This window comes from Berkeleyomyces rouxiae, assembly GCF_048999995.1.
Source record: "Berkeleyomyces rouxiae strain 22BRR77 chromosome Unknown BrBRR77_ptg000001l, whole genome shotgun sequence".
Taxonomy (NCBI): Eukaryota; Fungi; Ascomycota; class Sordariomycetes; order Microascales; family Ceratocystidaceae; genus Berkeleyomyces; species Berkeleyomyces rouxiae.
The window spans coordinates 3,551,785-3,575,838 of NW_027396491.1; the positions used below are offsets into that span (position 1 = coordinate 3,551,785).

Sequence of the window (24,054 nt, forward strand, 5' to 3'; positions counted from 1 at the left end):
CGAACTCGTCTGAGACAATCCAATCTCCATGACAGAACAGACTAGTCCCCCGAACGTCCATGTACCATGGCAATGCAATGCGGCGTCCTGTGGGGAAGGGGGAGATAAGTGGGGGAAACAGAGCGCAAGAAGCCAGCACACCACCACGGGCCCAAGCATTCTCGATACTTGGGCCCGGGAATCTTTGACGAGGCCGAGCTCCAGGCTCATCCAATCTTTAGGGCTACGAGCAACTCTCGACTCCGTCCCAAGTGTCTCAGTTTCAAGCCTAGCTATGCCACCCGAGCATGATTGATCTTCCTGTCTTGAGCCCAGCCGTGGGAATGTCGACAAGTTCAAAGGAGCTTTCTTTGTCCGACCAACTAGAGACATATCTAGCTGGACAAAAACCCTCTAGTTAACTACAAGTGCCAGGTCGTATCATTAAGACATGTGCAGTGCAGCGCAGTCGGCGATCTTCGACAAATGTCCATGTCTAAGCCACCCATGCAGATGGCTAAAACAAGCAGAGAATTTTCCTTGGAGCCATGTCTACAGATAGCCTGCTCCTAACTCACATGAATTGTCCCTAGTAACTACCACCTAACTAACTATACTACACGATACTCGGGCCACGAATCACGGTTCTCATGAGCAAAACTTGCCACCCCCAAGAACCACCTGCCTGGACAGTCTGAAAAGCTAAAACCTGCAGTGCAAACGAGACATGAACTTTCTCGCCCTCGCAATGCTGCATTGATGCAACAGTATGCCGTCTGGAGTAGCATCCCAACATATATCTCTTCGTAGATACCGATAAAGATTCAACGTGATTCCGGGTAGCAACGGCGTCTTCCCAAGGGGTATCTGATCACCCCATCACACATTCTCAGCTCTCTCGCTAACTAATCTATCTTATAACCATGACTACGCAGACGCCTAACATGCTCGCCACTTGGTCACCCTAGCTAGGCCTCGCGACCACGCCAAGAGCAACAACGGTCCTCAACCTCAACCCCCCTCAAAGAGACAGTGCGGGGTATGGCAAAGAAGGAAAGCTGAGTGAGCCCATGGATAGAACTTGTTTCATTCGTTATACCTGGGAAAATAGACTCATCCACGCCTTCCACATATTCGCTACAACTCGTAGATGCACACCTGTACACGAATGCTACATATATGTACCTCCCTATACACGAATAACTACACCTGGCTACAGGTATAAACGCTATATGCAGCAGCGTCCTGTGACATTAAAACCACCTTTATAGACCCGAGTCTCGTCGTATATCTCGTTTCCATTCAGGCGCCCATGCAGGAAGATTCTCCTCTCCCACTCGCTGCCGATTTACAAATGCGACAGGCCAAGAGCATTTGCTGCTGCGCCCGTAAATACGAAGTGCGTCACTTCATCAGACGTGAAAAAGACTCCAAATTCATGAGCGGAAATACAGTAACCGCATCTGATATACCGGCTCCTTCTCAGCTCTGGCTCGGATTCTTTCAGCCTCCAGAGGGAAAGAAAAAGGCCTGGGCTGGGCTGCTGTCAGCAAGACAATACGGGCGGGAACTCGTGCAGATTTGTATGAGGTGTGCATTTCCAAATTGATCACATGTGATACATCACAAGTCAACTAACTCACAGGTACGTCCATACAGACCATTTACAAGCGGGCAACTATGTATAGCTATGGGCTGAGTAACTAATCGTTTATACATACAACGTCTCCCTCCCTTACAAACAGCTAACTTGATGCATACAAACATCACACATCACGGCCACCTCACATAATCCTGTTGCCTTGTTCGTCTTCTTCTTCTCCTTCTTGTCCGCGATTCCCTCTCTCCTACTCCTACGATTACTCCAAGGCGTGCTGTACTTACTTGCACACACATGAATACTCGGATACACCACTTGAGTCTTCTTGCTTAGCGAACTACGTAGCCCAAGACAAAAAACTTAGAAATAAATTACATGGCTGTGCTACATGCACAATCTCGCAAGAGAGAGAAACAGCGCATGGAGGGGCTAAGTGCAAAAATGTTGCCACAATAGGAGAAAATGGTCGATATGCGAATCAGTAAGCATCCTGGAGGTAAGATCAGGATCAAGCGTGAAACGCTTGTTTTTTTGTTTTTTTTTCTTTCCATGCCTGGCTGGTTTCCATTGTTGCTTTTATATGATGGCTCAGATTTTGGTATAACTAGTTAGTACGTATACACATGTAGCTCCGGGTATTATACAGCTATGTATGTACACTAGGACATCGCCATCTCCAACCGAGTTGTCATTCACCGTTACTAACTATATGCAAGCTTGCACCAAGTATAGACGTACCCTCTCCATTTGCCAAGAGGTTGCTTTGCATTTCATGTTCTTTTTATGTCTACAAGTCCATACTTGCATACTTTCTTACACATACACAACGCCGCACCGCCAGAATATGAGCGGTGAACCAGATATACAAACGTATGTGCGGTGACATTGTGCTGCACGACTCTGTTGGCATAAGACGTGTCGCTGAAAATAAAAGTCCGCCGTGGCCTACCTATTCTGATACAGTATAGGCTAGACCTGCCGCAGACTATGTCCTGTTTAGCGGATTACACAAACTGGTTTTCATGACTCGCACATGTCAATTATCATGCAGATGCGAACGACGACAGTGCGAGTATATGTGGCCATTATGTACTTTTTTTTTGCTTTGCTACCTCACTAAGTTAGGGTCTGCAAGAGTCGCACATCTGGACTGGACTGCGGCTCCGTCGACCTTGAGTTAGACATGTTATTATTTGCCTCCTATAAGCTCGACGGCATATCATCCATGGCGGGCGGCCAGACATGAGACTGCCATGCGGCCGCCATGTCATCTTTCACATGGCGAAAAAAAAAAAAACAAAAAAAAAACCCCCGGCGCTTGGACCCAGCAGCATTCATTCACGTAGTCACATCCATGCCGGCCGGGAGTGCATAATCTAGACACGCCATCGATGGTTACACAGGGTCTCATGGCAGACAGCCAAAAAGACGTGTCCCGCTGTCAAAAGCACGGCAATGTGTACATGGTCCACGTCTCGGTATGGATAGCGGGCTAGCTAGCGTGTGAAGCATCCCGGGGCTCTGGGCTGTCAGGCGGCTTGTGTGGCGTCTATCACATTGCTCGTCTCCCGCGTCGCGACCCATCATATGTACCAGTGATGTCAGACTTGCCTCGTGATTCAAAATCGGCTGCCATATAGGGCTGTTCAATTTTCTGCTAGCGTGCATAATACTCGCTGTATACATACACATACATGGGCCTGGGCTGGTGGTACTGTACTGGACCCTGAATATCGCCGTGGCGTGGCGGCCATGTTCTGCATCCATGGGACTTGGGTCTTCAGACATGTGCGATTTCGGCGAGGCGGTGCCGAGACCTAGCGTCCGAAGGTTTCTAAATTTTTATTGTTCCTCTACACGTCATAAAGGAAGAATCCGGTGATCCGGATGAGCTTCACAGGAGTTCCATGCTGATAGATGGATGTTCCAGACCCGGCCAGAAGAACAGAACGTGCCGATAACAACTCATGGGATGAAGAAGATGAAACATGCCCTGAGCAACTTAACCGCCTCTGTAATTCACAGGGGCCTAGTTCTGGCCATGTTCGTTTGGGAACTGGGCAGAAATCGCTCGTTGATATTCGCAGGCCGGCCCGTGGCAGATGTGACCATGACAGTGTGGACCGTGTGAGATCACACTGTGCGATAACCCTGATCAGGACTAGCGCAGGACTTGGCCAAGCTTCACCATCGTGAAGTAAAGTTAAGTGAAAACATGAGGAAGACACTGCAGACCAGCTTCAGCTTCTAATCGACTTGGACACTGTCTAAAGGAACCCTCACGAGCCTCCGATTCTACGATCACCGAATATTTCTGCTCTCTCCTTCCCGCCATCCGGGCACACGGCCATTCCTCGGTGCCGCTTCTCTTCACTGGGCTCGCCAGCCGAATTCTCATCTACCACAGATCTGATCCCGTTCTACCGCAAGCCTACATCTCCTCAAACTTGGGCCTGATCTTGAGCTTTCAGGTCTGCGCTATTCTTTGGGTTTTTTAAGACGCCTGTCTATATAGAACCCCCTACCTCGTTTCTCGCTGCCCGTCATGGCCACGTTGGGCAGCTTTCTCGACAGTAAGTCCGACACATGCCCAAAACCCAACGACCGCTCCGTTATATATACTGACTTTGTGCCGCTACAGAAAAGGTCCTTTTGATCACCGCCGACTCTAGAATCATTGTCGGCACTCTAGTAGCAGCTGACAACAACACCAACCTGGTACTCCCTCTCCACGCTCCCGCCACCAGCTACGTCAGAATCGCCAACTAACATGTCCCTCCTCTTTGCGACTCTTAGGTTCTCAAGGAAGCCGAAGAACGCTCGATCCGCACGCCTGACGACGAAGAACCCTCATCATCTGTGCCGCTAGGACTGTATCTGGTCCGCGGCGACAATGTCTGCACCATTGGCCTTGTAGACGAGGAACTCGACAGCAAGATCGACTGGTCCAAGGTCAAAGGCTCCGAGATTGGTGGCATCAAGCACCTATAGTGTGCATTTTGTCGTCTTTTTTTTTCTTCCACGGCCTGGCTTGGCCCTGCGACGCAATACATGGCGGAATGGTTGGGGGGAGTCTATGTTGCGGTAGAGACCGACCTGAGAGGGTCAAATGGCGCAGCCTTATCCGCAAGGCTACTGGCTCTGTGCCAGGCCATAATGCGCTCGTGGAAAAGACGTACGAAAAGTTATTTCTTTTTTTTCTCGCGGCACAATGGCTTGCCGGGGATTGAAATGGCATTGGACGAAAGATGAGCGAGCGTGATGCGACAAAGAAAGCAGCTCGGCTTCACGAGGCGATGTTGTGATGTACAGTTGATGAGGAAGACCATACACATGTATGTATTCTACGCACTTGATACCCAAAATACATTCATATAACTAGTTATAGTTGATCACAACTGCAGAAACTAGAAGGCTTGGGAGAAAGGCCTCCGTACTGGAGACTGGACATGAATCATGCCAGGAGAATATATTGAATGTATACCAAAAAAGTCATGACTATGAATAATGAAACCAAAAAGAAGGGGGGCGAAAAAACCAAACAACCTGAATGCACATGCTACAAGACCAACTCATTCTCGCCGGCCCGCGCCATCTAGCTAAAAATACGCTGCAGCAAGAACGGCGCAAACTCCTTCTCGCCGGGAGAAGAGACGTACCGGTGGACTCTGTTGCCGCGCACGGCGCTCAGCCAGCCGGCGTTATCGTTGGGGATCTCCTCGGCCATAACAGCCGGCTGCGACGGTGTAGCAGGCGTCAGGATGATGTCGTCGGCGCGTTTGCGGCCGCGCTTGTCGATAATGTGCATGCCGCGGGACCACTGGCCGGTAGTCTCGACGCGGATGTCCTCGGGCTTGGGGGTAGTCTTCCAGGCGGGGTTGTCGTGGGTAATCATGTACCACACGGTAAGAGGGTCGTGGAGAGAGAGGCCGGGGATCTCACCGGGGCCAATCAGCGCCTCAATGTGGTCGAGGGTCTTAGAGAGGAAGTGGTTGATCCAAGTGGCCAGCGGGCTGCCAGCCTCAAGCTGCTCTTTGACGACGGCGTCAAAGGTGTCACGCATCAGCAGGTGAGGGGTAGTGATGTCGAGCGGGAAGAGCGCTAGATTCAGCTTGCGCGACAAAGATTCGGGATAAGGCGGGAGCTTGGACAGCTCGCTGGGCAGAGTGGGCATAGTGGAGGCGGGCTTGGCCGAGGTCAAGGCTAATACACGGGCGGCCGCGATCGTATCGGCGTAGGTGTTGAACTCAGCAACAGGGGTGATGTTACCGGGCACATGCACAGCACCGCCCATGACTACAACCTCCTTGAGCTTAAGGAAGGTCTCGGGGTCCTCGGCAGCAGCCAGAGCAGCAGTAGTCATGGGACCAATCGTCAGGAGGCTGATGGAGTCGGTCGGATTCTCACGCAATAGCCGTAGAAGCTCCCTGTGAGCCGGCACTTTGGAAGGAGTGAACAGACGGTTGTCTTCAGATGCAGCTTCGGCGCCGCCATCGAAGAGACTCTGCCAGGTATCCTCGGGGCTGAGGTCCGGATGTCTTTCGTGTACACCGTGCAGCCCGTCAATACCGTCTGCATCCGAGCAAGTCAGTCGATGTTCAAGTGAAACCGAGGAGAAGATAGGCATCGGATGTACTCACGGAAGTAGTCGGCCATCAGGGACTCTTCTTCAAGCGGATGGTCAGGGCCAACCGCCAAAATAGGCTTGCAGGCCTTGAGGCCTTCATAGCCCTCGGGACGGCCAACCGACTTTCTCCAAGCCATCTCCTTTTCCAGCACATGGAATAAGGCAACGGCATTCTTGAGGCAGCTATCAGACAACAGCCGGTCAGAAAGAATCACGGCTGTTGGAGGTTGTTTTGGTGATGATGGATGAGGCACGTGACCGCCCCAAATCTCTGTCAACTTCAACTTACCTGGTCAAGGGAACATTTCCGTAGGTCACAGAGACCATGACCAGCTCTACCTCCTCAGGCTTAGAGGCCAAGGCCAACAGGAGAGCCAGAATGTCATCGACACCTGGAGGCACACAAAGAATCAACAGTGTCAGCAAGTACAAGGTTGGAGGGGTTCGACTGTGTTGGAGCAAACATACCAGGATCAGTGTCGATGATGATTTTGTGCGGGGCCATAGTAGAAAAAAAGAAAAAAAGAAAAAAAAAGAGAGCTTTGGTGTTTCGGAGACCGGCAAGTGGGAAAAAAAAAAGTCAGCAATGCTGTGAGAGGTGAGATTGAAGAGTGAGGCAATAATATATAAGATGGGCGCAAGTTCAAGGGCGAGTTGGGTGGGAGTCGGATAGAACAGAAGAATAGATCCAAGGATGGTGTGGGGCCAATAAACCAGAGGCTGCTCCAACAAATTGGTAATGCTACAACTAGCTATTTAGTTATTTAACGTGGGCTGGAGGAAACGACGGATAGCGGTAAGAATCTGTACTGTGCATAGTTATGTATGTATGTAAGCTGGCTCCGTCGGGCTAAGAGAAGAAATCCCAAGATTCATAATCCAGGGTCTTTATCTTTATCAATGTTTACCGCGGGCTTCCAGTGCAGGTAGAAAGAAACCTGTTCTGTGGAGCCCATAGCAGACTTCTCCTATATATGGCCATGCGAGGTTGGATCAGACGAAGGCGCTTTTTGGTGGTGGTGAAGCGTGCGTGAGGCACACATCAAGAGATAGCGAATAATAGAGGGTTTGATTACGTCTGTGTCTGTGGGGATGGGGAATAGGACATGGGGAAGCGTGGGCAAGCGTGGGCAAGCGTGGGCAAGCAGACAGCCACAGATGGTGATGTCCGCCCAAGTCCAATGTCCGAAACGCGAGATGAGGCCGGATCTTCATTTCTGTCAAGGCAATATGCTCGCTCGTGGGTTTATAGCCTTCCTTACGTCACTGGCAGCCCGCCCTAGCCGTAGACCTGTGTATTGTTCCCTTCCAGACACACACGCTGTATGCAACGACCACATTTTCCAATTCCACTGCGTTGTAGAGAAGCACCATTACGCAACGAACGTACAGATTCACAATATGTATATACAGCCAACTTCAGAGCCAACTGAGACAACAGTCCTACAAGCATGTAGGTCTTGTGCACGATGTGGCTTCACCACGGACCAGAAGTCTGTGTATGTATGTACATATGTATACATATGTAGTTACATACTACATACTAGCTAGTTGCTACCTAGCTACTGTGGTTTGAAAGGGTGTGCATGGGCTCCACGTCCGCCGTTATCTAGGATGGGTGGCGGCTCAGTCAAATGTCAAATCTTTCGTCGGTATCATCTGTTATCGCTAGTTGGTTATCAGCCAATCGGTCTGCAGGAACATACAACTAACTATACATATGTACATACATATGTACATACACATTAATCAGGGAGCAAGCAACTATACCAGAGCGATGGCTTCTTGCCCAAAGCTACAAAGTGAAGCCGCCTGACGAACTCCAACATCTGATTGGACATGTATCATAAGGCTAGGCGAGTCCTACGACCATACCATGATCACCCGTTGTTCATATGTTGTCAAGACAATATCCACAACCCCAGATGCAAACCATCTCTACCCTACTAGCGTTTACACATCATGTGGCTCGTTAATATTAGATTTCCCCATTATCGTCCGAAAAGCATAGCCTTCTATCACATACCCACATACATACATCTGCAAGCTTCCATTTCATCACAGACGGAACGTGTCCGAGTACACGCGCACAATGCCGCCAATTCAGGATCGCCTTTTATAGCACAATGTAACATCCCGCTACATATTCAGGAGAAAAGGATCACCAGTGCATTTGGTAACAGAGAAAAGAGGCCTGACCTCGCCAAACGGCATCCGTGACAGCTCAGAGAGGCCATGTGTGAGGAAGAAGTAGAAGTGCTACAAGTCAAGTGATATTTGCGTGACTAGTTGGTTATTTATGTAGTTACATACATGCTTAAACACATTGCCCATCGCTGCGAAGCCTTCCCCTAGGCAAATCAAGCCCGATTTCAATATGCCCAGAACCAAGGCAGCTTACATCTAGATTATCCATCACATACAAGCAATGCCGTGTAGCATGTTCATAGTGTACCTGCCTCGGCGCACGAACGAACCCCCAAGCTGCATCCATCACATCACGTCACGGCAACCATGCTGTTTGAGAATTGATATATTGCTGGGATATAGCTTCATACGCCCATCAAGCCAAGGCCAAAGCGAGCACAGCCGGCAAACCGGCACGGCACGGCACGGCGCGTCGAATCTACTCCTATCTACTAAAGCGACTGTAGCCACCAAGAGGACACCGATCAGGAAGCATTTTGTGCAAAGGTACACACATCCCACTAACTGTGTTCACGTAGTCAGTTATGGGTATGCTTCCAACTAGTCTTGCCATTAGCCTTCCCGCTAGCACAAAACTCAGTCTTGCTGTCATGGCAGCTGTTCTGGCGCCCGTTTCTAAGAACTATCCAGTTAGACAAATGTCCGTTCAAGGATAGGATCCACGTAAAGCGCCATCAACGGTGAATCACACGCCCAGTCTTGCGATGGAGCTCTCGGCTTCACAGCCCGCTTTAAGCCACACTTTCAAGAGTGGCGCCCCGGCCTCTAAGGTACCGGTACAAGTGGACCCCGGGCACTTATGCGCTATGACAAGTACCAGTACATTCATGTGGCGCTAGTCCCGATCTGTGGTTCTTTTTTCGCATCGTGACGACTAGATCAAGTTTTCAAGCCCACACTCGCCGCAGCAAGAAGCAAGGCTTGAGATAGGCTCGCAGCCTACGACGAAAAGTGCATATAAACGGCCACTTCTCTCTTAACTTTGCTATTCTCCGCTCTCCGTAAATAAACAGCTTCAGCGTGTTGCTCTCACCAAGCATACGTTTCCAAAATACAAGCTACAAATAGGTTCCCGCCCACTTCAATCTGTGGCCCCCTGCTCTCTTGTCACTGCCAATACTTTTTTTTCTTTTTTTCGAGAAGCTACGTCGCCTCTTTGAAGAGCCACTTTGCCTGCCTCAGGTAAGCTTCCCCTTCCTGCCGCCCACTGAGCCAGACCTCTTTTTCTTCCCTCACAACCACTCTTCTTCTTCTTCTTCCCTTCTATTTCTCCCCTCAATTCCATTCCCACTTCCACTGTGAAGGTCTTGAGCGTCCAATTCGCATTCCATTTCCTGCGCGTGTGACCAATTCCATCTCAAGCCCATCTTCTTCCTCTTCCTCTTCCTCTTCTTTTTTTTCGGTGTGCGAGTCATAACCACGTCGCTGTCCCCACGCTCCAGCTCTCCCCTTTTTTTTTAGTCGTGCTTTGATTCATTAAGTTGACCTTCCAAAGACACGTTCTTCTTTAGCTTTCTTTCTTTCCCTATCTTCTCGCGTCTCTCGACAACCTCATCCACTGTCGAATCGTCGCCAATTTCATCTAATACGCATCATCTTCCCAAAAGGTTTACGCGATTGCGGCTCTTGTCACCGGTTGTTTTTCACGACCGTGTCTGCTTCCTCAATTCCTTGTGATTGAGACTTCGCCACCTTTTCCCGCCCTTTGCGGCCCCCTTTCTCTCGATCAACAGTCCATCACGGTTTATACACAATGTCTTCATACATCAACACTACCACCAGTGGCTATGCCATTCTTGGCGTGCTCACTGTTCTGACCTTGTTCCTCATGTCCAAGAAGCAGCAACCTGCCGCTACTCCTATGGTTGCTCGTGTCGCTGCTTCTAAGCCTGCTACTGCGCCCAAGGCCAAGAAGCAGCGCTCCAAGGCCTACTCTAACAAGGCTGCTGCCGCTCCGGCTGATCCCACTCCGGAGCTTCCTGCTACCTCTACCACCTCTACTGGAACCACCAAGGATGAAATCTCCAACGATGAGTTTGCCCGTCAGATGGCCGGTCTGAAGGAGGGTACCTCCCTTGCCTCCAAGGCCAGCACCGCTTCCAAGTCCAAGAAGAAGTCCAAGACCAAGAAGGCCAAGGCTGCTCAGGAGATCGATTTTGATGATGAGGCTACTGCCCCGTCCACTAGCACTGGCAGAGATGCCGATGAGGACCAGTCGCCCGCTACTTCTCCCGAGGTCAAGCCCACTGACTCAACTGGTGTCGCTGACATGCTCGAAAAGTCCGCTGCTGCCCCTAGCGTCCTCCGCCTGACTGAGACCAACACCGCCCCGGTCAAGACTTCAAAGTCCGCCAAGACTGAAGCCCCCGTTGAGACCAAGAAGCAGCGCCAAAACCGCAAGAAGGCTGAGGCCGCCAAGGCTCTCCGTGCCGAGACCGAGAAGGAGCGCCAGATCCAGCTTGAGGCCCAGCGCCGCACTGCTCGCATTGCCGAGGGTCGCCCTGCCAAGGACGGCTCCCAGTTTGCTGCCCAGCAAAAGGCTTGGACTGAATCTTCCTCTTCTGTCACTGCTGCCCCTGCTGTTCTTGACACTTTCGAGGCCCCTGCCGCCGTCCCTGCTACTCAGGCTGAGAAGCCTGTCCCCGTAGGCCTTTCTGAAGAAGAGCTGATTGAGATGGCCAAGGAGGACTCCTCTGAGTGGAACACCGTCAACAAGAAGTCTAAGAAGTCCAAAAAGGTTGCCCCCATCGAGGAGGTTCAGCCTGAAGCTGTTCCTGAGACCAAGACTGTTCCTTCTGGCAATGTGTCTTCGGCCCCGGTATCGAAGCCTGTTGCAACTGTGAGCAAGCCCGTTGTGCTCAAGTCGTTTGGCTCTTTCACTGCGCTGTCTGCCGATGAGCAGCTGCCCAACGAGTCCGAGTGGGATGTGTAAAACAGCCAGCCAAGTTTTACCCCCACCAGCCAGTGTATCTCGTACGTACTATTGCGAGAACACATATTTCAAAGCAGGTGCCATGAGACAATGGCAAAGTATGATAGACGATGCTATTTCCAGTCAGTGGAACTAGTCAAAGAGAGGTCGGCCGTGGTTGGTTATTCATTTTTTTTTCTTTCGCTTGCCTTGTTTTACTTACATACTTGGTTGTTGTTCTTTCTGTTGTTGTTGATATTGATTCTTTTTCACTACATATCTGTCTACTCTTGGGCATATCTCAAGATGCCCTTGAGTGGCTATGGTTCGTGGGGGTAAAATCCGTCCTACATCTCATGTTTTCTTTTTTGTGTTTATGGGGCTTTTCTAGCATAGGGACAGTGATCTGTAACCCGCCCTGCTTTTATTTACTGTTGCTGTTAGGTTTTTGAATTTTCTTCCTTTTTTTCCTCATGGTTCTCAGACATCACCAAGTGATCTGATATTGTCTGTGCATGAAACCAGTGGCGTGGTATAGACTGTACAACACTAACATACACTTCATGTCCTTGTGTAATGCCCCAGCGCTTACCTTGTGATTAGAATCAAACAAAGATTGCCATAAAGGGACTAGTTGCAACAATGAAAGATGTTGGCTTTGGCGACGTTTTTGATTTGATTTTTTGATTTGAAAGTCTTCATTAACCTGTCTACTCGCGAGAGATTCTCGACGTACGACAGACATCTAGATGTGTCAAACCCTAGGGTTTCCAAAAATAAATAATAAAAAATAAAAATAAATAAAGATCAGGTACAAGACATACAACACCGGGGATTCCCACGTGGTCACCCACCGTAGTACTAGTCCGGCGCTCTGTAGGTTAACTAAGGGAGAGCGGACGGGATCCCGTGCTTTCTACAGGCTATGATCGTATGTGTCGGTCACAAGATGTAAATCCAGTCAAATAGGCAAGCCGGTAGTCGGTCAACTCCATGGTCAGCTTTGAAGGGTTGAAGAACAGGCACTTGTATGTGTCACAGCAAGTAGGTTTTGAGTTAACTAGCTCGACATTCCTTTGCTGCTATGTGCTCTGTGTTTCAGAAACACATCCACGGCTTTTCAACGCTCAACGTCTGCTAGCGAAGCCGCAACTAGCTATGTAGTTAGTCAGGTAATTTCAATAGTAAACAGGCGCAGGGCTCGCCATTCCTTGGACTTGTTTCATTTCATATCCCTTCAACCCAACGCCTACCAAGGGCATGTGTTAGCTAAAACATTCGGGCAAGGAAAACATGTCTGTACATATATCCTGGACACATTCCGTCAGGCCTAATCCTTGCATTCTAGAAATACGGTGAAGCGAGACATTTTAAGACGTGAAAACACGTAGTGGCGGTATGGCAATACAGATAACATTCAATCTATCTTGGAGGCAAGATGGGAGAATACTAGGGTTGACTGAGCAGAGGTTATTGTGTGTAGGGTTAGTTGCTTCGTGCGAGACAACTCTGATTATGTTGTGTTCTTAGAACGATTGGTTCCTTTTGTTGGTCCAATTAAACCAAATAGAAAAGCCAATGACATGACTACGAGATATCTCCGATCTATAATCTGTTGACAAGCGCCCACAGAGGAGCGAGTCGGAGTCAGGACACCAGAGGGGCGTCCTGTCACAGGCTCCTGGCTCATGTATAACTAGGCAGCTTGGATTTTCTGTGGCTATCGGGGCCAGTAGACGTGTGCATAGGACAAGACCCTCCAAGTCCGTGCCACCAGACGTCGTATGCCAACTCATGAAGGCTAAATGTATTGTGTTGACAGTAATAACAAGGCCTGGTGTAAAGTGACATGACGAGTGAAAAGTTGGAGGTGGCGGGGGACAGTGCGCATGGTTCAAGTATTTCGTAGTTAACTGGCATAGTTATACAGATTGTTCATGTCCTAGACTCCCAACAGGACACGGAGGTGGCCAGTGCAGCGAGCGGAAATGGTGATTTTCGTTTTCGTGCGGGAGATGGCGGAGGCGGGCAGAGGTTGGAGAGCATGGAACTGGACATGGAGTGGGGGACTGCAGCATTGCAGATTTACTTGCATGCACTTATACATATATCGAGACAACATACACAGTGACGGACTCCATAAGTGCTCACACGTGCAAGCACAGTATAATGCTCATAGATGGCCTGATCTATGTGCGCGGGTATCGCCAGGAGCAGGAGTTGTTGGAGACGGCCATTGCACGAAGAGCGCGGATTAACCCACGGACCTGTCAAAGAAGCCATTGGCACAATTATCTGCCGTTGACGTTGGGTTGCGTTGAGATATGAGGAGGGGCTGATCTGCAGACTTAGTCCGATTTGGGCCGTCTTTGTTGCCAACTTGTACGAGAGAGCCTAAATTGCGCACCAAAGTTACCCTGAGACGTTCTTCGTGACAGGCAATCCGACGGGTGTCTCTTTCTTCGTGTTTGGTGGGTTGTTGAATATTTACTCGACCACGGCCTGGCTCAATGGCTGCATTGATTTCGCTTTCTGAACAGGTTTTATCGGCCATCTTAACTTGGCCCGTCTATTGCTTGTAGGGGTTGGTATAACTAACTACCAGTGCAATTACAGTCCAGGTGGTGTCTCCTGGATACTGAGGGAAGAGAGAGAGAGAGGCAGGAAATGGGGGATGAACAGGGGCCTGGGACCGACGATGGCCTGTGTGTGTGCTTTTTTCACCTGTATACCAGCCCTTGGCAGCAACGGTCTTTAGTGACAAGTCCTTAGAACTCGTGATTCATGACGATGTGCATGCATTGTGCAGTAGTTGGTATACTGCGAGTCCTTAAGTTCCAAGACTCTTGGGATTCGTGGTTCTCGGTGGCATGTGCCCGCCCAGATCCCGGCCACTGCTAATTTATAGGTATAATGAGCTATTGTGGAGAAGAGTCGGCCAGTGTTTGAGTTAGGCTCCCCTTTATGTGGCTGGCTTGACTTTGGCCTTCCAGTCGTAGGTATCGTGTCTGGAACTGCTCCAGGCCATTGGGAGTTGTTTGAGATGGTGACAAAGGAACTGATTGGTATGTAGGAGTATGCACTACATGCAAGCACAAGTATTCACGCGTGTGTATATATTTATATAACACCCATACATGCAGCCGCGGTGCAAGGGGATAAAGCAGGCTGTTTCTGAGACAGACAAGAAAATATACCCGTGAAAATAGAAGTGGCGCTTCTGGCGTGATGCGTTCTTGAGCCCGAGCCCCCCTCTCTTCAACGACGGTGGTTTGGTGCCCCTAAAGCACCCGGTTTGTCCTTCCGAACGACCTGGATACACACACGCAGTTGGGGGTGGGTTTGCTTGTTGCAATGTTATTTGCTAATATACTTGTAGTAGCTAGTGTGTATGCGACTCGCCAGCAAGCCCCCCCTAGCGACGACTCAGCCACCCGCCAGCCTTGAAGGTGGTTTCTTGCGAGGAGTCAACCGTGGTTAACTTTGGTTGACTATTTGTAGGACTTGGTATCCTGACCCTCGTACAGTAAAAAAAGAAGGTGGTGGTGGCCAAAAGGAATGCGTACCAAGAAAAGATCAGGGACTTTGAGAACGGAGATTTCTCACATCCGCTGGGCACTGCGTTGGACGCGCATAACGAGGGCGGCATTTGCAGTCGAAGGAACAGAGAAGCAGCAGGCCAGACTTGTCATGAATACCGTAGGCCAATTGGCACAGACGGAATTGCGTTGTCAGAATGACTACAGAGTATGCATCTATTTGCTGTCTGTCTGTCTGCATGTATGAGTTTCTAAGCCAGCGGCTCTGTATCGTGTCTGTGGCGGGTTGGCCAACCGTTGGCCACGAGAAGTGGTTGCTGTTGCTGGCTCTTTGGGGTCATTTGACGGGGAGGACCTAATTCCGCGTAAAAATAGACTAACCGAGCCACGGCCGTAGCCGCATGTGGACGAGTGTGCTGGGCTGGTGTCCCTGAATCATCTCGAGAACCGTCTTGTCTCGCCTCGCCCCCATTTTGGAGTTCCTATTGGGCTCAGTCCAAGCAGACGGCCTGCCTCCCCCACCCACCTTGGGGTGGCGCCAACCGACAGGCCAGCCAGACGCTGTAGCTTCCGAGTCTACCGGCCAAGAGCATGTATGTATTTATGACAAAGACGACAGTGGCAGTGCGGAGTAGACGTGTGTGCCACTGGAAACAGACCAGACCAAACAGACAGTAGTTGAGAAGGTGGCAAAGCCAGCCAGAAACGTAACTCAGCATGAAAGCAAAGGCAGCATAACTGTATATTGCCTGTCCCTATGTACGGAATAAATGCTACTGGCTACCACAGGACTACGATGCCCCTGTTACCGCCGCTTTCCCCTTGTGGTATCCTCGCCTATCCACCAATTGATGGGGGTGGTCAACAGGCATACCCCAGGCTCTGTGAACGAATCACTGATTTGCAAGAGGCTATTCCTGGCAAATACCAAGCTTCTGCGACTTGAAGCAAATCACCCGCTTTGTTCTCCTAGTTGTTCTCTACATTCTACGAGCCTGCAGCCAAGCCTCTGTGTGTGAGAGTTTGGGCAGGTAAGTAAACATGGGTTGGCTTGGTCGTTGAGGCATATGTTTGCATGTGTGGGAGAGAGGGAGAGGGGGATAAAGAGGGGTCTCCAAGTGAAAGTGTGTGAGGGCTGGAATTGTAGTGGTGCAAGTGTCTCCTTTTCATGTCGCGATAGAGACAAAATAAAAAACATTTTATTCGCAAATTAAACACAATTCAATTCTTTTCCAGGCTTGGACGTCAAAGGAAGTTGCCAGTTCTGGGGGTGTCTCATGCCCGTTCTTTCCCAGATTCTTTGACACCCCTTTCTTCTTTCAGAACAGGCCTTTCCTTTCGACAGGCCGTGGTGTGCGTGGGAGAGTGAGTGCTCGAGCAGCTAAAACCAGGTAATTTCCTGCTGCGACCAGCACTCCTTCCTCCTTTTTGTTTCGTTCTTGCCCGCCCGCCTGCCTCACCTTCTCGCTGCTTCCTATTTTCCCACCGCCGCAAACGACGTCCTGCGCCGCTGGATTTTGCTCTTTCTTGTCTGGCGTCTGCAAATTTTCCTTCTTCTCTTCTCTTCTCCTTCGATTCTCGGTTTCTAGTTTTTTTTTGCGGCTTCACTTTGGTGTCATCTTGGTTCTACGTTTTTGCCCGTTTTGTTGCGCCCTTAAATTGTCAATATTTTTTTCACCTTACGAACGTCCACGATTCGCAAATCCCACGCAACGTCATTTGCCTTCCGCCATTATCTTCGTCTTCTCGCCGCTGGCCACATCTGCCCGTCCCACGCCACATATCAGCACCTGTACCGATCTCAGGCCCATCTCCAGCCTTCCCTCACACCACAATCTTTGCATGGCCTTTGGTGCTATTGCTCGCCCTCCCACGCCGTCCACAGTGTGTCTGATCACTCGACTTGGTCTTCGTCCGAAATACACGCGCGCTCTTTCGTGTTCTGGTACCTGGCTTACATTACAGCCTGCCATTTCCTCAATCTTTTCCCCAGCACGTTTTGGAATCCCAAGTGCTACATATTGCTGTGCTGTATAACGAGCCGGTGTCTCCTGGTACAAGCTGGATTTGCCGCCAACTCGCCGTACATTTCAATTCGATATCTGCACATCTAGATCACAAGCCACGCCACGAACACAATTTGTCTCACAACCCGAACCACTCTGCGACATCCATTAGCCTGCACTTTTTTTTCCCCAGTACACGAGAGGCTTAGATACATACGCCATCACCTGCATTAGCGCTGCGACCCACGCTTTTCTTACACACAACATAATTGCCTGTGAAACCACCAAGTCTTTCGCAAGTGCAACTTGAAGGACGCCGGCTACTCACTCGTGCTAGTCTCTTGCGGCTTAAGAGGAAGTGAACTGTACGCCACGCAACTTGTGTCGAATTGCCGCCCGGGCTAGCCGTGGCGACTTGACATAGAATTCTTCTCTTGAGTCAATCTACGCCGTTTCTGCTGTGCATTAATTTCCTGTCTTCTCAAGCTCCACAAATTTGCTGCCACGGCTGCTACATCACGTCGCAACTACAACCACAAAAGTCGACATTTTTACTTAATGCTCACAAAACAGACGGTTACTGTTTATCGGCGTTTCCGAGGGCACTCGAGCTCAATCTGAAATCTCTGGTATCCAATTACTTATCCCGTTTACCGGATATCAACCACATCGGAAGCCTCCCCTCCCTATCTACACAATGGCGCTGGCCACAGGTCTCCAATCACTAGCATTCTATGTGCTAGCATGCACACCATGCTATCAAGTTGCTACCATGCGACAAGAAAAGAAAAAGGCGAAGCGAGATCTCAGAGCACGTGCAATTCTGGAAAAAGAGCGCCCCGATGTGTACATGCACCCGTTACCACAGCAAACCAATGTGTTCTGGTCCGAGGAAATAAATCTTGGCCCCAATCTCAACAAAGGTGCTGCTTCGCCAGAAAAGTCTCGAGGCTTGTTAGGGAATTCCAGCAAAGATAGCATATCAGCAAGCACAGCAAGACTAGGCACTGGTGGGTCTGCACCAAATGTCTTTGATAGCAGTTCCGAGACTGCTCTGGATAGTGTAGCAGACTCCGAATCAAACCATAAAAAGACACGATACGAGCGTATAGAGGAGGAGATATGGGGTCATGAACTACTTGGCAAAGTGGGTGATGCTGTTTCTAATGTCGGCAAAAACGTCTCGCACGCTGGCAAGAAGATGAGTGTTGCCCTGGGAATCGACAAGACCGAAAACTTTGACAAAAACGACGACGATGATTTCCGAATGCCCAATAACCCGCCAGTCAACGAGTACCATCCACCCATCGTCACCAACAGACCTACCAAGCGTGCCTATCAATGGATGCTGCAACCACCACCGCCGGCCAAGTTCATGGATGGCCGTAGTACCGTTTCTCGTGCCCCAAGCACAGCCAGTGTCGGCACCAACAGCAGCCGCTCGACGCGGCGTCGGACCAAGGCCTCGTCACCCAAACCCAAGGATAAACTGAGTACTTCGCCTCCTTCTACACCGACCCACGCCAACATGTCGGAAGCCGATCTCATCAACACTGTTTTGGGACAGCCCAAGAGCCGTGCTGAGCTGATCAACCGACCCGAGACGGCAGAATCAGGATCGTCGTCCGACAACGAGGTGGTCAAGCAGCGACGCCGTCTGGTACGTTCCAACACTGCCAAGGGTATGGATGCTCACAAGGCCAGAGACGACTCGCCGTGTCACACGCGCCGGAGATCTTCTCGCTCGCCCTCGTTCACCAGAGGCAGCTGCGATGACAGAGGCTCACCCAAGTCGTACGAATCGCCCACGCCAATGACCATGGCCACGGCTACGCCTGTGCTACCCCACGTCGTGGTTTAACCTTATACGAATGGCATGCTCCCGCAAAAGAGAGAATTCTCGCTGATGGTGACCAAGCCAAGAATGCGTTGCATACGGAACCGGCCCATTTTGCATCGGTACTGGCCCACCCACAACTTGGCCCGTCATGTCTCTTGCGTCGTCTTCATCTAACTCCTTCTATTCTCTTGTTTATTCTTTACTTGCACCGCATTAGTTGCATTGGTGATTTTTACTGGCGTTTGTCCTTATACTGGAGTTGGTCGCGAGGCATACTTGCCTCTTGTTTATTTTTTTTGCTTGGGGGAGTTTTTTTTTTTTTAGCTCTGGCATTGTGACTTGGGCTTTCTGTGTTTGACCGACCTCATGACATCTCGCTCGAACATCTTGTCTTGGCTCGGTCTCTTGTTTTTCTTTGCTTTTCTTGTTCACGGGAATGACCGTAGTTCTTGTTCACGTTTCAGCATAGCGTAGCATCATTAGCAGTAGTGCTCATTTATCATGGGCTCTTTTTTCTTTTCTTTTCACCACACAACTAAAAAGATACATGAAACGTCCTTCGTCTGTCATGCAGTTGCGCGTGAATATTTTGTGTCATCGTATCGGGTCGTATCATGTTTTGTGTGTTGGGAGTGGGTGTCAGTAGCTCGTTGAACCCCCGGTATCCATGGATCCTGAACACTGCAGTTCTCAAACAGAATACCATGCAATGCCATGAGCTCGGGGCATGACCACATGCTTTCTGTATCATGCATGCTCAGCCCACACTGTAGCCTGTCTTATAGATGCAACCCCGCATCTCCATCCTCGTTATCCTCAGCGGCTCCCAGCTCAGCGAGCCGCTGTTGCAGGCGTCTCTCGAGATCCTCGGCATTCTCCAACGGCCCCGAGTCCGTGGCACGCGGCGCAGCCGCGGCCTGACCCATCCGGACCTGGCCGTTTGAAATCGTGCCAACCTGGAATGTGCCGTCCATCCAGGCGGGATGCACAGGAGCGGTGCCGTTTGGCCGGGCAGTTCCGTTGATGCCATTTGACGCCGTCGGCGCCATCACAGCCGGCTCTGCCTGGTCATCCTCGTTGTTGTCGTCGGCAGCGGCGGCAGGCGCGCGTAGATCAAAAGCCGGCGCGCGGTCGAACTCCTCCCAGCTGGCGCCGCGGTTCTCAATCTCGGCGCGGATCAGCGCGATGCGCGCGTCCATGCGGGCAATGACTTGTTCGTTTTCGCGGATCGCCTCGATGCAGACGGCGTCGGCGTCGGCGCCCGTGGCAAACTCTTGCAGCTGCGCATTGGACGAGACCAGGTGGGCGATGGAGTTGCGGATTTCGAGCACCTTGAGGTACAGCGTCGACTGGTTCAGCTCGGTGATGGCGGCGGCGAAGCGCTCGGGCGTGATGGGCGTCGTGTCGGCGGTCATGTTGGTGGACATTGCGGCGGCGGAGGAGACAGTAGAGACGGAGACGGCGGACCGGGAACGACAATAATGCACCCACCAAAGCGTGAGCTGAGAGACGACAGGATGTGCTCGCGGATTCTGACCTCGCAAGGCTGACAATGACGATGTGGGGGGTTGCGTTTTAGGAATACCCCCGCCGTGGGGCATCTCAGCCTTGCCTCGGCGTTTTGGCCATGAATTTTGCTCTGGCCGAATTGGCCAAACGGTTCATCTTCACTACGACCGATCGCCTGCTTCTCCGGGTACTTCTGCCAGATTGAAGAGCCGGATTTGGGCGGTGAGCCTCTTGTCAGGCTGTCTTGTTTCTTTCTTTGTCTGCGCTGTCTCGACTTTTCTGCTATCGATAACCCCGCCTCCGCCACGGGCCCTCTGTGGCCGCTGCCGACACCACACCCGCTTTATACCCCCGATTTGAGCCCCGGACACTGACATCGACACCGTCCGCGGCGCCAGTGCTCTGACGACTTCAGCCAGGATGAGCCTGTTTACGTTCCCCGTGTCGTCCACCTCGACCTCGGCGGGTCGGCTGTGCCTACGGGCGTCGTGCCGAAACACGGGGCTGCGATTGCTCGCCGAATCGTCCCCTCGACTCCTTTCGTCCGTTTCTCGCGCGGCCCCCGTGTCCCGCGGGCTCGCCGCGCGTGGTGCGACTCCATGGATATACTCGCGCGCCTGTTGGGCGCAGCAGCCCGTTGCCGGTGATGTGTTGCACCAGCGCAGAAGTCTCTGGGCCGACAATGTGGTCTTGACCATGTATGAGACGCTCCCCCGCGACTACAAGGATGCCACAGGCTTGCCGTTCCGCAAGACGGAGCTGAGCAGGGCCGAGGCGCTCGAGATATTCGGCCCCAAGCTGTCGCAAAGTTTGGCCAACCAGCTGCTGATGATCCTCCATGGTCGCCGCGTCGCTGGTACGTTGGACGATCCTGCCTACCGCATCAACACGGCCACATACACCCCGAAGCAGATGACCGCCGGCCTGGAGTTCTTGCGCAAAACTGTGCCTGTCGATGAGACGTACAATGCTGGTCTGCGCGCTCAAGATGAGCTTGAACAGATCGAGCGTCAGATGGCCAAAGAAAATGTTCCCGCTACTGCCGCTGCCGAAAAGACTACCCTCCCCGAGTTTGACCCTAACAGCGTGGAAGTCAAGCCCGACCCCGTCTATGGATACAGCAAGTTTGATGAGATCCGCGCTAAGAACAAGGCGCGCGTCGAAGCCGAGAAACAACGCATCGAAGCTGAAGAAGCCGCCCGCCCTGCCCCAGTGCCGGGCTCACTCCAGGAATACGTGCAAACCGGGAATATCACAGCCACGTCGCCCCAGTTGCAAAAGTGGGTGGCCAAGGCTGCTGTCAGTGATATGGAAGAAGCTCCCGAAACATCCAAGTTCAACCGTGTTATGCCCACCATGGCGCTTGCTGCCCTGTTCATTGCCGCTTGTGTAGGGTTCGCCCTGGTTTACGAGGCACCCCCGCCCGAGAGCCGCTTCTTTTCAGACCTGCGGCCGGCGACGGCCTGCGTTGGCACTATCATTGCTCTGAACACTTTGGTATACCTTGGCTGGCGCATCCCGCCGCTCTGGGGCTTCATGAACCGCTACTTCATCATGGTCATGGGCATGCCGCGGCCGATATCGCTGCTGCTGGCACCCTTTTCGCAGAGCAGCTTCTCGCACTTGCTGGGCAACATGGCCACGCTGTACTTTTTCGGACCGCGGCTGCACGACGATCTGGGCCGTGGCAACTTCATGGCGCTGTACCTGAGCTGTGGCGCCGTTGGCTACGCTGCATCGCTGCTGTGGCACCCTGTGAATGTGGCGTCGCTAGGCGCATCATGCGCCGTGTTTGGTGTCATGTCGGCGTACTTTTGGCTACACCGCTTCGATTGCTTCAAGATTCTCAACCTGCCGCCTGACCCGATGGAGGGTGTGCCTGGCCTGGTCTTCCTGTCGTTCATTATTGCCCTGCATATCTCAGCGGCTATGAGCAGCAGCAAGCATGTTGTGAAGCTGGATCTGGCATCCCATTGGGGTGGTATCCTAACGGGCATGTTTGGTGTGCAGATGATGGAGTACTACGGCCGCATCAACGGCTACCGCACCAAGGAGGGCCGCTTTAGAAGAGGAGTGCCTGTTGAAGACGATGGTGTCATGTCTGAGGCCCACGGTGACTCCAGATCCTACCTCAAGAAGACGGAGTCGATTGAGATTCTGACCGGCGAGAAGGCCAATTAAGACAAGGCCCTTTATTGTTTGTTGAAGGTGAAGGCGGTGGGTGGTTGGAAAAGATGCCCCGGGTGCAGTCTTTTGTTCATGTAAAATACCATATGTTCAGATATCCCCCCGCGAGGGTGGAGAAGGGCATGTATCATCAGATTCTATTGTTACTTTGTTTGTTGTTTACTCTCGAGTCTCAGTCTAACTATCACACATTCTATGTTAACCAAGACCAAGTTTTTTTTTTAAGTTTCTTTTTTTTCCTTTTCTTCTTCCCTTTCTCTCTCTCTCTCTTGACAACACCCGTGATGTTCCATTGTTGACGGTGCGATACATCCGCGCTTATGCAGCAATGCCGATGACAGAAATATAAATGTCTCGCAGTACTACGTCCCAGATTCCGAATGTGACTGGTGGCACATGATAGCTCATATCCTGGCTCACATCCTACGCTCTTTCTACACCTGTATGTATGTATGTATCACTTGCATGCACGAGAACATGCAGACACACTGTAGCTACAACTATAGACGTGTATGTAACTCGTTCCAACTACAAGCAGTTAACGAGTTAAGCTGACTACAAGGACTAGTTAGTGAGCAAGTACATGCATATATATGTAGCAAACTAGTCAACAATCTGTCGACAACTATGCGTGATTACATGATCATTGTCGAGAGATCTGCGCACTCATATACACGTCCCCATCTACACACAAGCCACACATGTTGGTAGTCTTCATGATTACATGACGCAACACAGCGACTGGGGTCAAATACCTCAGCCGCTCGATAACTAGTATTTGGAATTCTTGGTGCAGAGAAGACCAATGCGGGCGGTTTGTGGCTGAAGGATGCAGGCAAGGCCAGCAGAAACAGCAAGAGAAGGCTGTCAATCGAAGGATTTCCGATCATCATAATAAAGGAAGGGATACAGGGCCTTTGCGGCGGGCGAGGAGCGAGGAAAGAGACGGGGAGAGACGGGAAAAGAGAGGAGGGGTTTATTGAGGTATTCTTTCAAACGCCATCCGAGTCTAGAGACAACAGGCAGTTAGTTGGCGAGGTCCTGTGAGACTCGGCTACGATTTATCTATCTCCTTGAGGTAGCTATTTTCTCTCGCCCACATAGGTCCATAACTCGAGGGCGGTCGGTCCACCGCTGCTGTCTCTTGTCTTGTCTTGTCTTCTGGCGCCTACTGCTGTATCGCATATCCAAGCAACACCACAAGTATCACGTCAACCTATCGCGGATGGCTCTCTCCGGTCATCGGGAGGCATATGCATGTGCCATGTAACTCTCCAGCTCAACAAGGTATAGCTGTGAGAGACACAACGACACAAGGCCACCACACGAACACAATGGCACTGGGAAACTATGGCACTCTCCCTTTGTCCACATTGCTACCACCTCCGCCTCGCCTTGACCCGACTTGGATCAGGGTGGGTGCTTTTTGACTCTGGCATTGCAGAGACATGTGCTATACATGTCTACAGCAAACCTACCGAAACCACTTCAACAGCAGCCGCAACGGCGGCAGCAGCAGCAGCAAAAGGTCACATGTAAAACATAGCATAACCAAACATTCACAGGCTGCTCATGTCAAAACACTGTCTAGATCCACCAATGCCCATGCCCGCTGCCATCACCACCTACAGGGCAGCCCCAAGCCCAG

General features: G+C 51.2%; 6 protein-coding genes across 6 annotated transcripts; 4 read left to right on the forward strand and 2 right to left on the reverse strand.

Moving 5' to 3' along the window:
* Positions 1-4,124: 4,124 nt before the first annotated feature.
* BROUX77_001005 (uncharacterized protein) lies at positions 4,125-4,570 on the forward strand (the record flags this gene model as incomplete). Its single annotated transcript, XM_073745387.1, has 3 exons — positions 4,125-4,152; positions 4,221-4,297; positions 4,376-4,570. 3 exons carry the CDS (start codon positions 4,125-4,127, stop codon positions 4,568-4,570), a joined length of 300 nt encoding a protein of 99 aa, XP_073609240.1.
* A 604-nt stretch (positions 4,571-5,174) lies between these two features.
* Positions 5,175-6,711, reverse strand: BROUX77_001006 (uncharacterized protein; the record flags this gene model as incomplete). Its single annotated transcript, XM_073745388.1, has 4 exons — positions 5,175-6,151; positions 6,220-6,389; positions 6,496-6,598; positions 6,675-6,711. The coding sequence occupies 4 exons, from the start codon at positions 6,709-6,711 to the stop codon at positions 5,175-5,177; spliced, it is 1,287 nt and encodes a 428-aa protein (XP_073609241.1).
* A 3,456-nt stretch (positions 6,712-10,167) lies between these two features.
* BROUX77_001007 (uncharacterized protein) lies at positions 10,168-11,346 on the forward strand (the record flags this gene model as incomplete). Its single annotated transcript, XM_073745389.1, has 1 exon — positions 10,168-11,346. One exon carries the CDS (start codon positions 10,168-10,170, stop codon positions 11,344-11,346), a length of 1,179 nt encoding a protein of 392 aa, XP_073609242.1.
* A 6,221-nt stretch (positions 11,347-17,567) lies between these two features.
* On the forward strand, positions 17,568-18,731 carry BROUX77_001008 (uncharacterized protein; the record flags this gene model as incomplete). The annotated part of the gene is made up of 1 exon (XM_073745390.1): positions 17,568-18,731. The coding sequence occupies one exon, from the start codon at positions 17,568-17,570 to the stop codon at positions 18,729-18,731; it is 1,164 nt and encodes a 387-aa protein (XP_073609243.1).
* A 758-nt stretch (positions 18,732-19,489) lies between these two features.
* BROUX77_001009 (uncharacterized protein) lies at positions 19,490-20,137 on the reverse strand (the record flags this gene model as incomplete). The annotated part of the gene is made up of 1 exon (XM_073745391.1): positions 19,490-20,137. The coding sequence occupies one exon, from the start codon at positions 20,135-20,137 to the stop codon at positions 19,490-19,492; it is 648 nt and encodes a 215-aa protein (XP_073609244.1).
* A 502-nt stretch (positions 20,138-20,639) lies between these two features.
* BROUX77_001010 (uncharacterized protein) lies at positions 20,640-22,400 on the forward strand (the record flags this gene model as incomplete). Its single annotated transcript, XM_073745393.1, has 1 exon — positions 20,640-22,400. The coding sequence occupies one exon, from the start codon at positions 20,640-20,642 to the stop codon at positions 22,398-22,400; it is 1,761 nt and encodes a 586-aa protein (XP_073609245.1).
* Positions 22,401-24,054: the final 1,654 nt, after the last annotated feature.